Raw genomic sequence first — 13,014 nt, forward strand, 5'->3', positions numbered from 1 at the left:
GCTATAGTGTTCATTTTAATTAGACTAGTGCATTCCATTCATGGCCGGATGACTCATCTGTCAGTTGAATTTGGGATGTGTAGGGCAAAGCCCGTGCTTGTAAGATATTTTTCAGTGTTTTTTTTAAGTCTTTGCGCCCCTGGTGGCCCACCATGAAAATTGACCCCTGTCCATAGTATAATTTTTTGCTTGGTCTCATACAACCAAATTTCGTAGGAATTCCATAATGTTGACGTTTCATATCTATGGTAGTGTTCATTTTGTTCATTTTGATTAGACTTTATAGTGCATTCCATTCACGCCCCAATCACACATATGTGACGTAAAGTTGTGCTGTGCAGGTCAATGCTCCTGGACAGGAAACGAAGGCAGCCAGTGGACGTGAGACATTGTCGCTATGCCAATTTTATGAAATTTTTCGCCGACTTGTCGATCCTATATCCCCATCTGAAACTTTTCGTCCACGCACAGGGGGTGAAAAATGCCATTGTCTCACCAGAAAAAATAATAAGAAAAAGAAACCGACTATGGGTTTTTTGTAAAAAAAATAATAATAATAAAAAAATTACAAAGTGCACCTGCATTTTCTTAGTGTTTTGTTTTTGCTTTGGTGGCACTGTATCCTCTTACACTGATGTCTAATTTGTGCTAGTCTCTTAGAAAAGAATACTGCAAACAACCAATAACATGTATATAATATATTTAATCATAGCGTGAACTTACAGTATATATGTATCTCATTATGTTCACAAGGATAAATCTGGCACAGGGTTTTTCAGGCTTGGGTGTAATCGTATGCAGTGGGTCCATGCGGAAACAAGACAAATGTGTGGTTGTGTCGCATAATATGGCGCATCATGTATATCCATGAATAATTGTGACACTAAGTATTCAGTTTTGTGTCATAAACAAATTCAGATCTTAGTGACAAAAGGTCTTAAATTAATCCACTGGTTATTGATGAGGGCAGCAAATGACATTTTAACTGCTAATAAGTTTTTTGGCAAATTGTGCAATTGCTATTTAATTGCGAATTGGTGCACTGATGTAAAATGACATAATAGGCATTTGACTAAATAGTTTAATAAATGTCACAATGTCTATACAAAACATTCCCTCACTCCAATTAATCCTTTGAGATTGATATAACTTAATACAACAGTACATTAAACTAAGATGGCCACAAAACGCTTTATTAACTGTTATTGTGTACATTAAATATGTATGCTGGGCTTATCTGTAATATAGTTTGTAAAAGTCTTTGGATGAAATCCTTCAACACTTAAGTTCACACTAATGAAATGTGGACTTCATTAAGTTCTCTCTGGTGCTGTGTTTGGACCAGATCACTTATGCATCGCTGCAAAGAGAAAAGGGTAAGACAAACACTTTAATATAAATAAATTATCTGTACGTAGGGGTGAGCCATTGTGACAAAAGTATCCCGATTCTGACAATATTATGTTAATCCAAAGGAAATGTACTAAAGTATGTTTTTAAATGTATTGGTTGAGATTTACGTATCAGACAAATGTGAACATGAAATTTGCATATCTTCAAACTACATACACAAAATGATGATTTCAATAATCTGCCCATATCTATAGTTATGTTTTAAGAACAGTGTTCTTGGTGTCTAAAATCTTATGTACTACAGTATATATTGTATATATACTGTCCATGCTGCAATATCCATATAATGCCTACAGCATAATGCTGCTGCCATAGCTATATGCATTCTGATTTCACAAAAAAGCCTGTGACCATTGGGTTTAGTTATAAAAATATTGAAAACTATGTCAAGATCATTACATCTGAGCACAATATATTTGAATATGTTAACTACATTCATAACATTATTCAGCTACTCACAGAGTAGTATATTGTATCTGTGAGGATCCAAGTGAACATAATTCAAAGTATAAAGTACAAAGAGGAAGAATGACTTGAGGACTGGTTGAACTCATCGCAGCTCTTTTGTGCTCTGATCGTTTGATGAAACTCTTTACTGGCTCTCCCTTGTGACTCCACCCCCTCCTCCCACTCCGTGGTCTGGCCTGCTCCACTCCGCTCTTGACTCAAATAACATCTCCCATTGCCCTCCCTCACTTTGTTTACTTCTTTTTCAAACACTTGTGTCACACTTTTCAATTATTTAAGGGTCATGTTTTGTCATGTCTTGTAGTCCACCCTGTTGAGCATTGATAAACTGGAGTTTCACAGTGCAGTAACCTTGGTGTAGTCAGTATGTGCTGTTAAATATAGATGTGATATGCTGTGTGACTGGGCTCACCTTGGTCGTCTTAACTTTGTTTCCCGTACTGCAGCTCCATCCTTTGAGATCCGGCAATACTTTACACTCCTCCCCGTCCATGCATGGATGCATCTGGCACCACCACTTCTGTGCTACTATGGAGGCTGGAAAAACAGACACAAACATGGACAACAGCAAAATATTATCTAAAGAAGTGCAGGAGGTGTTTTTTTTATAGATCTGAACCTACTGGACGATTTTTCCTGAAACTGTAGCATTGACCAGTATATCTAAATATAGAAACCTTTCTTTTGAAAGTTGAACACAACCAGAAGAGACTTCTTATGAACTGTTAAGGTGGCCTGTCACTCAAAGTTAAAATCTGTATTGAGCCACAAAAATACTCTGAGTGTACATTTTTGGTGCTTGTGAGAAATATGCCGATTTAGTATAAATAGTAATATGATGATATGTTACAGACCTTAATATGTTCACTATTGTATTTTGTCCTCAAGAGCATATACAGGCTACTGAGCAAAGTACAAATGCTCAAAATGTTAAAACCACAAAGGAGGATTGAAATATTGATGGACTTGTGTTGTCTGTGCTGTACAATATGTGTGTGTTTCCACTTTATTTTTCTAAATTAAAATTATTTGTTGGTTCAGAAGGAAAACGTTACATTTCTTATTTGCAAACCTTTACAAATCTCAGTTATACACATGCACTGAAAACTATTTACTGTAATTCACTGTCTTTTGAATTGAAATCGAAGCTAATAATGGTAAAACCACTCCTTCACATCAGTGTACCATAATGGCACTTATTAAATACAATTTGTTGTAAAAATTTGTATGCAACAACTAGTGTGCCACTTAAGTGTCTTGTCTTGTGTCTAGGAGAAGAGGCCTGTCACTTACATGCTCTGGCTCTACAGTGTGAGGAGTGAGCAGGGGCTTATCTAACAGCATTAATAAAGGCTACAGTGGAGGTGGGCATGTCAAGGTTCTCCTCAGTTTCTGTAAGACAGCTCACACTGGAGACACTGCAGTGGTTTAAGTTAAAAGAGAACTGTCAAAAATGGAGGAAGTCCGTGTCAACGCCATTCTAGTGAAATGGGTGAAGACTGAATCGATTTACCTGTAACAGAGGCCATTTTTGACATGATATTAAATGACCTTCCCGCTGTGTGTTACTGCCCACAACTCAGAAGTGTGATATAGGGCTGAAGGTAAACAGCAGTGTGTATGGATTGTATGACATGCTGTTCACTTTGAAGATAGTAGTTATTGCGGAATTACTGGTGAAGGTAATGGGATAGATGTATAATGTATAATTTCAAAGATTAAAATGATAATACAAAAGTAAAAAAAAATAAAAATTTGCATGTGCAATTTTTGGCTGTGTTGCATCTGATTGACCATTGTGTGAAGTGTGCGTATCATTTCTGCTGCAAAACTGATATGAAAGTATACAGTGAGTGCCTCTGCTCCTATATGCAACTGCATTATTGAAGTGTTGTCGCAAATTAAGAGTTGCCCTACTTCCGAACATTTTTGCATAGCCTTTGGAATAAAGAAAGTCTGATTTGGACTTGGGAAAGCCTTGAACAAGAAAATAATCAGTGCTCCTTTTCACTTTGGACGTAGGGCGATGGATCGCTTTAATACGTGCACGAACATGCGCGCCTATGGCATTGGGGAGGTACAGAGGCAGGGGCACATATTGCACCCTGTTTTAATTTGCTCATAGATGCAGAACTACACTGCATCTTCTTTAGTGTCTCTGAGTCATGTCTTTACTCCACTTTTGGAGTTGTTAGTGGTTTAGCACGTGAACAAATGCTTGATAAATGAGGCCCCATATACACAGTTTACTAACAAAATAGTTCATTTAGTGTTTAGCTCCACTTTAATGATTGTTTAGACATAAAATGTTGACTGGTTGACCAGACAATTCTACAACAACACAGTTCCAGTATTCAACATCTTATTTCTCTAAAGAACAGATCAATTTACAACAATGGCCTGAATCTCAAATATGTACCGTCTACACATGATGGCGCAGCTCTTGTGGTCCCTGCCACTTGTCCAGGGAAGCAGGAGCACTTGACAGTCTGGGATCTCTCCTCAATCTTGTTCTTGTTGCAGCATCGGTGTGCAGCAATTACTTCACAGGTGCCCGCCTTCACATGAACTGCAGAAAGAAACACACATAAGGGGGGAATGCACACATCAGCCTAATATGGAGCCTGTCAAAATGTTACAATGAGTATCAATGTAACAGGGAATGGATAGGTTAGGAAATAGATGCTCTCCAGTTCCGGGTAATATGTGTATCTAAGAAAAAGATTAAATATTGGATATTGCACATTTTCTTTATGTATCTGCATGTCATTGATGAGGAAAGCAAATAAGACTGTGATAAACACATTCAGTAATACAATGGCCACACTGGTTAACAACCCTCATACGCCATTACTCTCTACTCACTTAAAAGTATTTGGGGCATAAACCTGCTTGTGAGTTCTTGCTTTGATGAAAATCCCAGTAGCACAGCACTCACCCGGACTAAAATACCCTCCAAAGGACAATAGGTAGAAAAAACATGCTGCTAATATAGTCTGTGCTACTGTGCCCCATTCTTTGACACACTCCTCTAAAGATAAAAAAAAATAAAAATGAATATAATAGATTTATATAATACATTATAAATATGCATAAAGTTACAAACAGAGAATACAAAATTGTAACTAACGGTAAACTACATTAGCACAATAATAACTTTTCATTGGCATTTTATTGTGACCTATACTGAGGTATTTCAGCAGCTGGTACACAAATACAGACGCAAGGAATTACTGGATGAAAAGATATGAGTCAGTTATTGGCTGAATATAATACATTGATCTTGCAAACAGATGGAGCCAAAGCCTGATGATTGAGTTCTAATGCCCAGAGAGACTAATATAACTATAAACAATAAACACAAACTTCATACATCAATTTTGTCCAAGTATTTCATTGAATCAAATTCTCAAATAAATTACACAGACCTGGCTTGAACTCGATTGAGTGCCTGCTCAGCAGCTGAGCAAATACAACTACTGTACTTGTAATTTCCCATATGGATCAGCCTAACTGTGTTCAATATACAAGAGCGTCTTGGACAATCAACTATGCATTATGCATGGAGACCCACAGAGGCTGTTCATACACTGCTCTACATAAACTGCAAATACAGACACATCTTTGAGGAAATGAAATTCTGGTGCTATCCATTATGAAGTACAGCAACTAAATATAGTGGAGATGGACCAATCCACTGAGTCCGATTTCAATGATTGCAAGAAACTTTATAAACCTATTTAAAGCAACATTATGTATGCTTTTGGTGGCAGAATTTACATACACAGCAAAACATACAGAAAATAGAGTTAGTTCAAACCCTACTTTGGAACGTTCTCCATAGATAGAAAACATAAAAATACTATATGCTTAGTTTAGTCTATCTTATTTACATAACTGTAACAATATCCAAGTCCCTTTGATATTTCCACTATGTTCCCCTCTTATTGCTAAAGCAAGTTCCATTCACAACCAGGAACTTGCTTTAGCAATATGGGGCAACATAAAACATGAAATACGCCATAAAATATAGACTATAGTCAAATAAAGGCATGTATGAACAATAAGGTGTTAAATAAAAATAGACTGACTATAAATATATGGACAGTGCAAAAGTAATGAGTTTTGACCTGTGTTACAAAGTCCAATAGCAGATAGGAATAAACTTTTCTTAGGTTCTGATACAAATGTAGCCTCCTATCTGAGGAGAGTGTCCAGGGGGGAGTGAGGTGTGATCCAGCCTGCGCGCCCCCAAGTTGTGGGGACATACAGGTCCTGGAGAGATGCACGGCTGCAGCTGATCACCTTCCCAGCAAAGTGCACCATGTACTGCAGTCTGTGGTTTTCCCAGCTGTTAATCCAATGACCCAGGCCTTCAGCAGAGGACATATCTCCAGGGATGTTGCTAATGAACCTCACACCTTCATACAAAATAGTTGATAAGCCTGGTTTATGGGTTAATTTATGTCTAAGTACATACAATAACAATTACGCCTACATTGTTTTACCACTATTAAGCTTGATCTCACATCAATACTGGTTTCTATTTTATATTCATTACTTTCTGTATAGACTCATTGCTATTCTACAATGGATCCTGTTTTTATACATAACAATTGTGATTGGATGGACCAGGAAAAAAAAAAAAAAATCAAGAGAGCAGTTGAAATGTTTTGACATTCCTTTCAGATAAGCCTTAATTATGTCTGTAAAGATTTTCAATTTGGGACTTGACTGGAAAATAGATTGGTGTGAGCTTCCATCTTCCTATTAGCTAGCAATCCAGAAAACTCATCTACAACATTAAAAAACATTTGCTCCCAATCAATAAGGCACTATTCACATTCCACAAAAGGCAAGACACAATTGCAGAGTGAGTGCTTTTCTCTGAGTAGAAACTTACTGATGCAAAAAACAGGTCAGACTCCATGCCCTTGATGTGATTATCTTTAAGCCACCAGCACCGCCCCCGGTCAAAGTTAATTTGAAAAAGTTGGGATAGTCTGGATAAAATATTCAGACTTTGTTTAAGATATAGATGTGTCTGGACAATAGGCAATCAAGGAGAGTGCAAAGAGCTGCAAAGACAATCTGTGTGCATCATCAAATTAAAAGTGAATTATGCTCTTTTGTCCAAAGGGAACTGTGTTACTTTATGTCAGCTGAACAACAAACACTGTGTAAGCTCAAATGACATGTAGCTATACAGTAAAACATGTTATTCACTAGGTATGTATATTACACCAATCAAGATTACTAAAGTGAGAGTGAGTGTCTTTCTTTTCTCAGTTTTTCAGTGTATGAATATATTGGATTGAATAAATGTTAAATAACTTAAAAAGTCACCTGAAAGTATCTGCAATGCTTTCATGTGACATTCATTCACATGATATTCTTGAATTTGAGCGGGAGTGTCATGATCCCTGTCTTGCTCTCCCTGCACCCTCGTCTCCCTCCTCCCTCACCTTCCTGTCTCCAGAGTTGGGCGGAATCCTGACTCCTCCCGCGCGCACCTGCCTTCAACGCAATCAACACCACCTGCCATGGATAAGAAGGGTCTGGACGAGTCACTCGGTGCCGGAACGTCCGCGTACTCTACGTGAATATGCTTTTGGCTTTACACCTTGTTGATCCCTGTATTCTCGTGTTTATTGGAACTTTTCTGCCCTACTCCAGGAATCCGCCGAGAACCAGCTCCGGATCTCCCCTGCCCCTGCACCTCTGCTCTGGTATGGTCTTGTGTCTTCCTGTTCATCGTGCACCCCTGTCTCTCCACGTCTACGGACCCGCTCCTATGCTCCCCAGCTTCTATGGATTTCGACTCACGCCTTACTAAGACTTTGAACTAAGTTTTGAACTACTTCCTTTGTTATCACATGTGTGAATAAAGACATTGTTAACCATCGTGAGTCTGCACCTTTGGTCCTTACGCCACGCTGGTTACGACAGAACGTTCTGGCCAGAAATGGACCAAGCGGACTCAAGACCGGACGCTACGCTTCAGCAGGCGTTTACTCACCACAGCGGCATGCTCGGGCAGCACAAGAGGACCATTCGAACCCTGCTGGAGCAGAATGAGTCCCTGGCGCAGCAGGTGTCTCAGCTCGGCAATCAGGTTTCTACGCTGCTCGCGCACCTGTCCCCCACCACCGTCGCCGCTGGACCCGCTACTCCACCCTATCCTCCGGAGTCTAGGAGCACCGATCCGGAACCGTATGCAGGGCAGCTGGACCTCTGCCGAGGCTTCTTGTTCCAGTGTTGCTCCGTGTTCTAGCAGCGCCCAGCCCGTTTCCCCACTGACGTGGCCAAGACACGCTACGTCTGTGGGTTGCTCCGGGGCAGGGCGCTCCAATGGGCGGAGGCTAGGTTCGCCAGCTCCGCTTTAGACAGCACGGACTTAGAGACTTTTTTAAACGAGTTCAAACTGTTTTTTAGCCATCCCCACTATCGTGCGGATGCCGCCTCTCGCCTGCTAGGCATTACCCAGGGCTCCAGGACAGTGGCGGAGTTCACCGTCGAATTTTGGACACTAGCAGCCGAGTTAGACTGGTCTGACAGCGCGCTTAAAGCGGTTTTCTCCAGGGGACTTAGTGACACTTTGAAGGACGAGTTAGCCTCATGGGACGAGCCCTCTGACCTCAGGGCCTTGATTACACTGGCTAACCGCATAGACAATAGGCTACAGGAGCATCGGCGGCAGGCTCGTTGCTCCCCCGTTCGGACCGCGGTCCGCCCCCCGTCACCGGCTGCGGAGGAGCCTATGCAGATCGGGAGGGCGCGTCTCACGGTTGAGGAGCGCATGCAAGGCCGCGCAGCTGGGGAGTGCTTCTACTGTGGGCTGAGGGGGCATTTCGTCGCCTCCTGCCCAGCCCGGCCAAAAGGAAGGGCCCACCAGTAGCCCTGGGAGTACTGGTGGGTCAGTCGCAGATCCCAGCTAATTGCAACAGACTTCATCTCCTGGCCACTCTCTGTCTCCGCTCTAGGACCTTGTCTGTTCAGGCTTTGGTGGACGCCAGTTGGCGGAGACTTTATTGATCGCCAGTTGGCGGAGCAGTGGGGCAATCAGCCTGGAGCCTCTGGAACGCCCGCTTCACTGCTCGCGCCCTCAATGGCCTGCTGTTAGCCCGAGTTACTCATGTCACAGGTTACCCTGCTGTTGTCTGGGAACCACCACGAGACCCGCAGGTTCTACGTCGTCGCCACCCCTTCTTCCCCGGTGGTGCTGGGCTACCCCTGGCTTTGGGTCCACAATCCGGTCATCGACTGGGCCCGGGGCAAGATTGCGGGGTGGAGCTCCGCCTGCCATGCGGGGTGCTTGCGGTCCGCCCGATCTCCTGCTGAGGGGGCCTCCCCGTCTAGCGACCCCGTCCCGAAGGCCCTCAACCTGTCCTTGGTTCCGGAGGAATATCATGACCTGCGGGATGTCTTCAGCAAGGACCGGGCCCTCTCTCGGCGGTATATTTGGGACTCCGTGGCCACAGGTATTATCCGCCCTTCCTCCTCTCCCGTGGGGGCGGGAAGGACAAGTCTATGCAGGGGCGAAGGGCCCCTGCATAGACTATAGAAGTCTTAATGAGATAACTGTTAAGAATAAATATCCACTGCCCCTTATTGACTCAGCGTTTACCCCTCTCCATGGTGCCACTATATTTTCTAAGTTGGATTTACGTAACGCTTATCATTTGGTGCGGGTGAGGGAGGGGGATGAGTGGAAAACGGCTTTTAAGACACCCATTGGACATTTTGAGTACTTGGTCATGCCCTTCGGACTTACTAATGCCCCAGCAGTGTTCCAAGCCCTCATTAATGATGTTCTCCGCGATTTTCTTAATCAGTTTGTTTTTGTATACCTGGATGATATTCTGATTTTTTCCAGGTCTCTGCAGGAGCACAGACAGCACGTCCGCCAGGTATTACAACGTCTGTTGGAGAACAGGCTATTTGTTAAGGCTGAGAAATGTGAGTTTCATGCCAATCAGGTCAGTTTCCTGGGGTTCATAGTAGGGCGGGGCCAGGTGAAGGTGGACCCGGAGAAGGTCAAGGCCGTGAGGGACTGGCCTATTCCTACCAATTGGAAACAGCTCCAAAGATTTATAGGGTTTGCAAATTTTTACAGAAGGTTTATTAGAGACTTTAGCCGAGTTATCTCTCCCCTCACGAAACTCACATCCCCGGCCCAGACTTTCACGTGGTCTCAAAAAGCTCAGTCCGCCTTTGATAGACTCAAGACTATGTTTACCTCCGCCCCTATCTTACATCAGCCTGACCCCTCTCGGCAGTTCATAGTGGAAGTGGATGCCTCCGACACCGGGGTAGGAGTGGTCCTGTCCCAGAGGTTCGACCCCCACGACCGACTGTGTCCCTGTGCCTTCTTCTCCCGGCGGTTGTCCCCAGCGGAGGTCAACTATGACGTGGGGGATCGCGAGCTGCTCGCCATCAAGCTGGCCCTGGAGGAGTGGCGGCACTGGCTGGAGGGGGCGGAGCTGCCGTTTCTGGTATGGACTGACCATAAAAACCTTTCTTACATTCAATCTGCCAAACGTCTTAACTCACGCCAGGCTCGCTGGTCCTTGTTTTTTAGCCATTTTAACTTTGTTCTCACTTACCGCCCGGGGACCCGGAATGGGAAGCCAGATGCCCTCTCCCGCCAGTTTGCTCAAGAAGAAGCAAGTGCCACTCCGGAGACTATTCTCCCCTCGTCCTGTGTGGTTGCCGCCCTCCGCTGGGAGATTGAGGACTTGGTGTGGGGGGCCCAGCACGATAGCCCTGACCCAGGTAACACCCCCCCCGGCACACTATTTGTTCCTGATTCTGTTCGCTCCCAGGTACTGCAGTGGACTCACGAATCCCGTTTTTCCTGCCACCCCGGAGCTTCCCGCACCCTCTCACTGCTCAAACGACATTTCTGGTGGCCAACCATGGACAAGGATACCAAGGCCTACGTCGCTGCCTGCGAAGTGTGTGCCCGGGGGAAGTTGTCCCACTCTCCACCGTCAGGTCTGCTGCACCCGCTCCCGGTTCCGAGGCGACCGTGGTCTCACGTGGCGGTGGACTTTGTGACCGGCCTTCCTCCCTCCCAGGGTAACACTGTCATTTTAACCATTGTAGATCGTTTTTCCAAGGCAGCTCATTTCATCGCCCTGCCCAAACTCCCGACAGCCAAAGAGACAGCTGACCACCTCACTAACCATATGTTTCGCCTCCACGGCATTCCCCAAGACATTGTGTCCGACAGAGGGACCCAGTTCACCTCCCAGGTCTGGCGCTCCTTCTGTGAGGGCCTGGGGGCTTCGGTGAGCCTCACCTCGGGGTTCCATCCCGAGTCTAATGGACAGACCGAGCGCACCAACCAGGACCTGGAGAGGGCCCTTAGATGTGTGGTCTCCGCCAACCCAGCCGCCTGGAGCACCTACCTTCCGTGGATAGAATACTCCCACAACTCACTGGTGAGTTTCCGCAACGGGAGTTTCCCCCATTTCAGGCTTCGTTGGGGTACCAGCCACCACTCTTCCCGTCCGAGGAGAGGGACCTGGCGGTGCCATCTGTCCGGTGCTATCTGTCCAGCACCACCTCCAGCGCTGTCGCCGGGTCTGGAGGAGGACTCGGGCGGTGCTCCTTGAGGCTGGGGCCCGCACCAAGAGGGTGGCCGACCGCCGGCGCATTCCAGCTCCCAAGTATGCGCCCGGGCAGTCGGTTTGGTTGTCCACAAGAAATATTCCGCTTAAGACCGACTCACGTAAACTCTCGCCACGATTCCTCGGTCCATTCAAAATCAACAGAATCATCAACGACTCCACGGTACAGCTCCAGCTCCCCCCGGCTCTTCGCATTCACCCCACGTTCCGTCTACGTCTCCCAGATCAAGCCGGTCCGCACCAGCGACCTGTGCCCGCCTTCCGGTCCCCCTCCTCCCGCCCGACTTGTCGACGGTCACCCAGCCTTCTCCGTCCGGCGGCTCATTGATGTCCGCCAGAGGGGTAGGGGGCTCCAGTACCTGGTCGACTGGGAGGGATACGGACCCGAAGAGCGTTCGTGGGTGCCCAGGGTCCGCATCCTGGACCCGGACCTGGTGAGGGACTTCCACCGCGCTCACCCGGATAAACCTGGGGGTCCACCGGGAGGTGTCCCTTAGGGGGGGGGTACTGTCATGATCCCTGTCTTGCTCTCCCTGCACCCTCGTCTCCCTCCTCCCTCACCTGCCTGTCTCCGGAGCTGGGCGGAATCCTGACTCCTCCCGCGCGCACCTGCCTTCCATCAACGCAATCAACACCACCTGCCGTAGATAAGAGGGGTCTGGACGAGTCACTCGGCGCCGGAACGTCCGCGTGCTCTACGTGAATATGCTTTTGGCTTTACACCTTGTTGATTCCTGTATTCTCGTGTTTATTGGAACTTTTCTGCCCTACTCCAGGAATCCGCCGAGAACCAGCTCCGGATCTCCCCTGCCCCTGCACCTCTGCTCTGGTATGGTCTTGTGTCTTCCTGTCATTCAAGTGTCATCATGCACCCCTGTCTCTCCACGTCTACGGACCCGCACCTACGCTCCCCAGCTTCTATGGATTTCGACTCACGCCTTACTAAGACTTTGAACTAAGTTTTGAACTACTTCCTTTGTTATCACGTGTGTGAATAAAGACATTGTTAACCATCATGAGTCTGCACCTTTGGTCCTTACGCCACGCTGGTTACGACAGGGAGGATATGTCAGAATTAGAGTTAGAATTTGCTGTTTAGCTGTCTTTTTTTTGTCCTGGTTTACCATTAATATCTCTGCAATTCTTGGGAAACACCAAGCCACTGCCGTGTTAGTTAAACAAGTAATTTTATTTATTTATTTTTTTCATAATGGCTTCAGAAAGTTGTGCCATTATTCAATTCCTCGCCTGGCCCTCCTCCGCCCCCCTCCCTCCTCCTCGCCTGGCCGATTTTTCTTGTTTTGTCTGATTTTTCCTGTTGCTTGATTTTCCTGTTTGTTTTTGTGTGTAAGCAGCACTGTGGCTAAGTGGCAACACTCATGCCTCACAGCAAGAAGGTTCGATCCCCGTGTGGCCCAGGCCTTTCTGTGTGGAGTTTTGCATGTTTCTTCCCGTGTCTGGATGGGTTTCCTCCGGGTACTCCGGTTTCCCCCATCAA

The 13,014-nt window shown here is 45.6% G+C and overlaps 1 protein-coding gene across 1 annotated transcript in view; it reads right to left on the reverse strand.

Annotated features, from left to right (window-relative positions):
- tafa3a (TAFA chemokine like family member 3a) overlaps positions 1 to 13,014 on the reverse strand; it is a 154,433-nt gene that overhangs the window by 14,805 nt on the left and 126,614 nt on the right. Inside the window, exons 3-4 of the mRNA XM_033966628.2 lie at positions 4,301 to 4,450; positions 2,294 to 2,418 (exon numbers count right to left, since the gene is read on the reverse strand). Of these exons, the coding sequence (XP_033822519.1) occupies positions 2,294 to 2,418; positions 4,301 to 4,450 (275 nt within the window). The remainder of the gene's footprint in view (positions 1 to 2,293; positions 2,419 to 4,300; positions 4,451 to 13,014) is intronic.

The sequence above is a fragment of the Periophthalmus magnuspinnatus genome, chromosome 5 (genome assembly GCF_009829125.3).
Source record: "Periophthalmus magnuspinnatus isolate fPerMag1 chromosome 5, fPerMag1.2.pri, whole genome shotgun sequence".
Classification (NCBI taxonomy): Eukaryota; Metazoa; Chordata; class Actinopteri; order Gobiiformes; family Gobiidae; genus Periophthalmus; species Periophthalmus magnuspinnatus.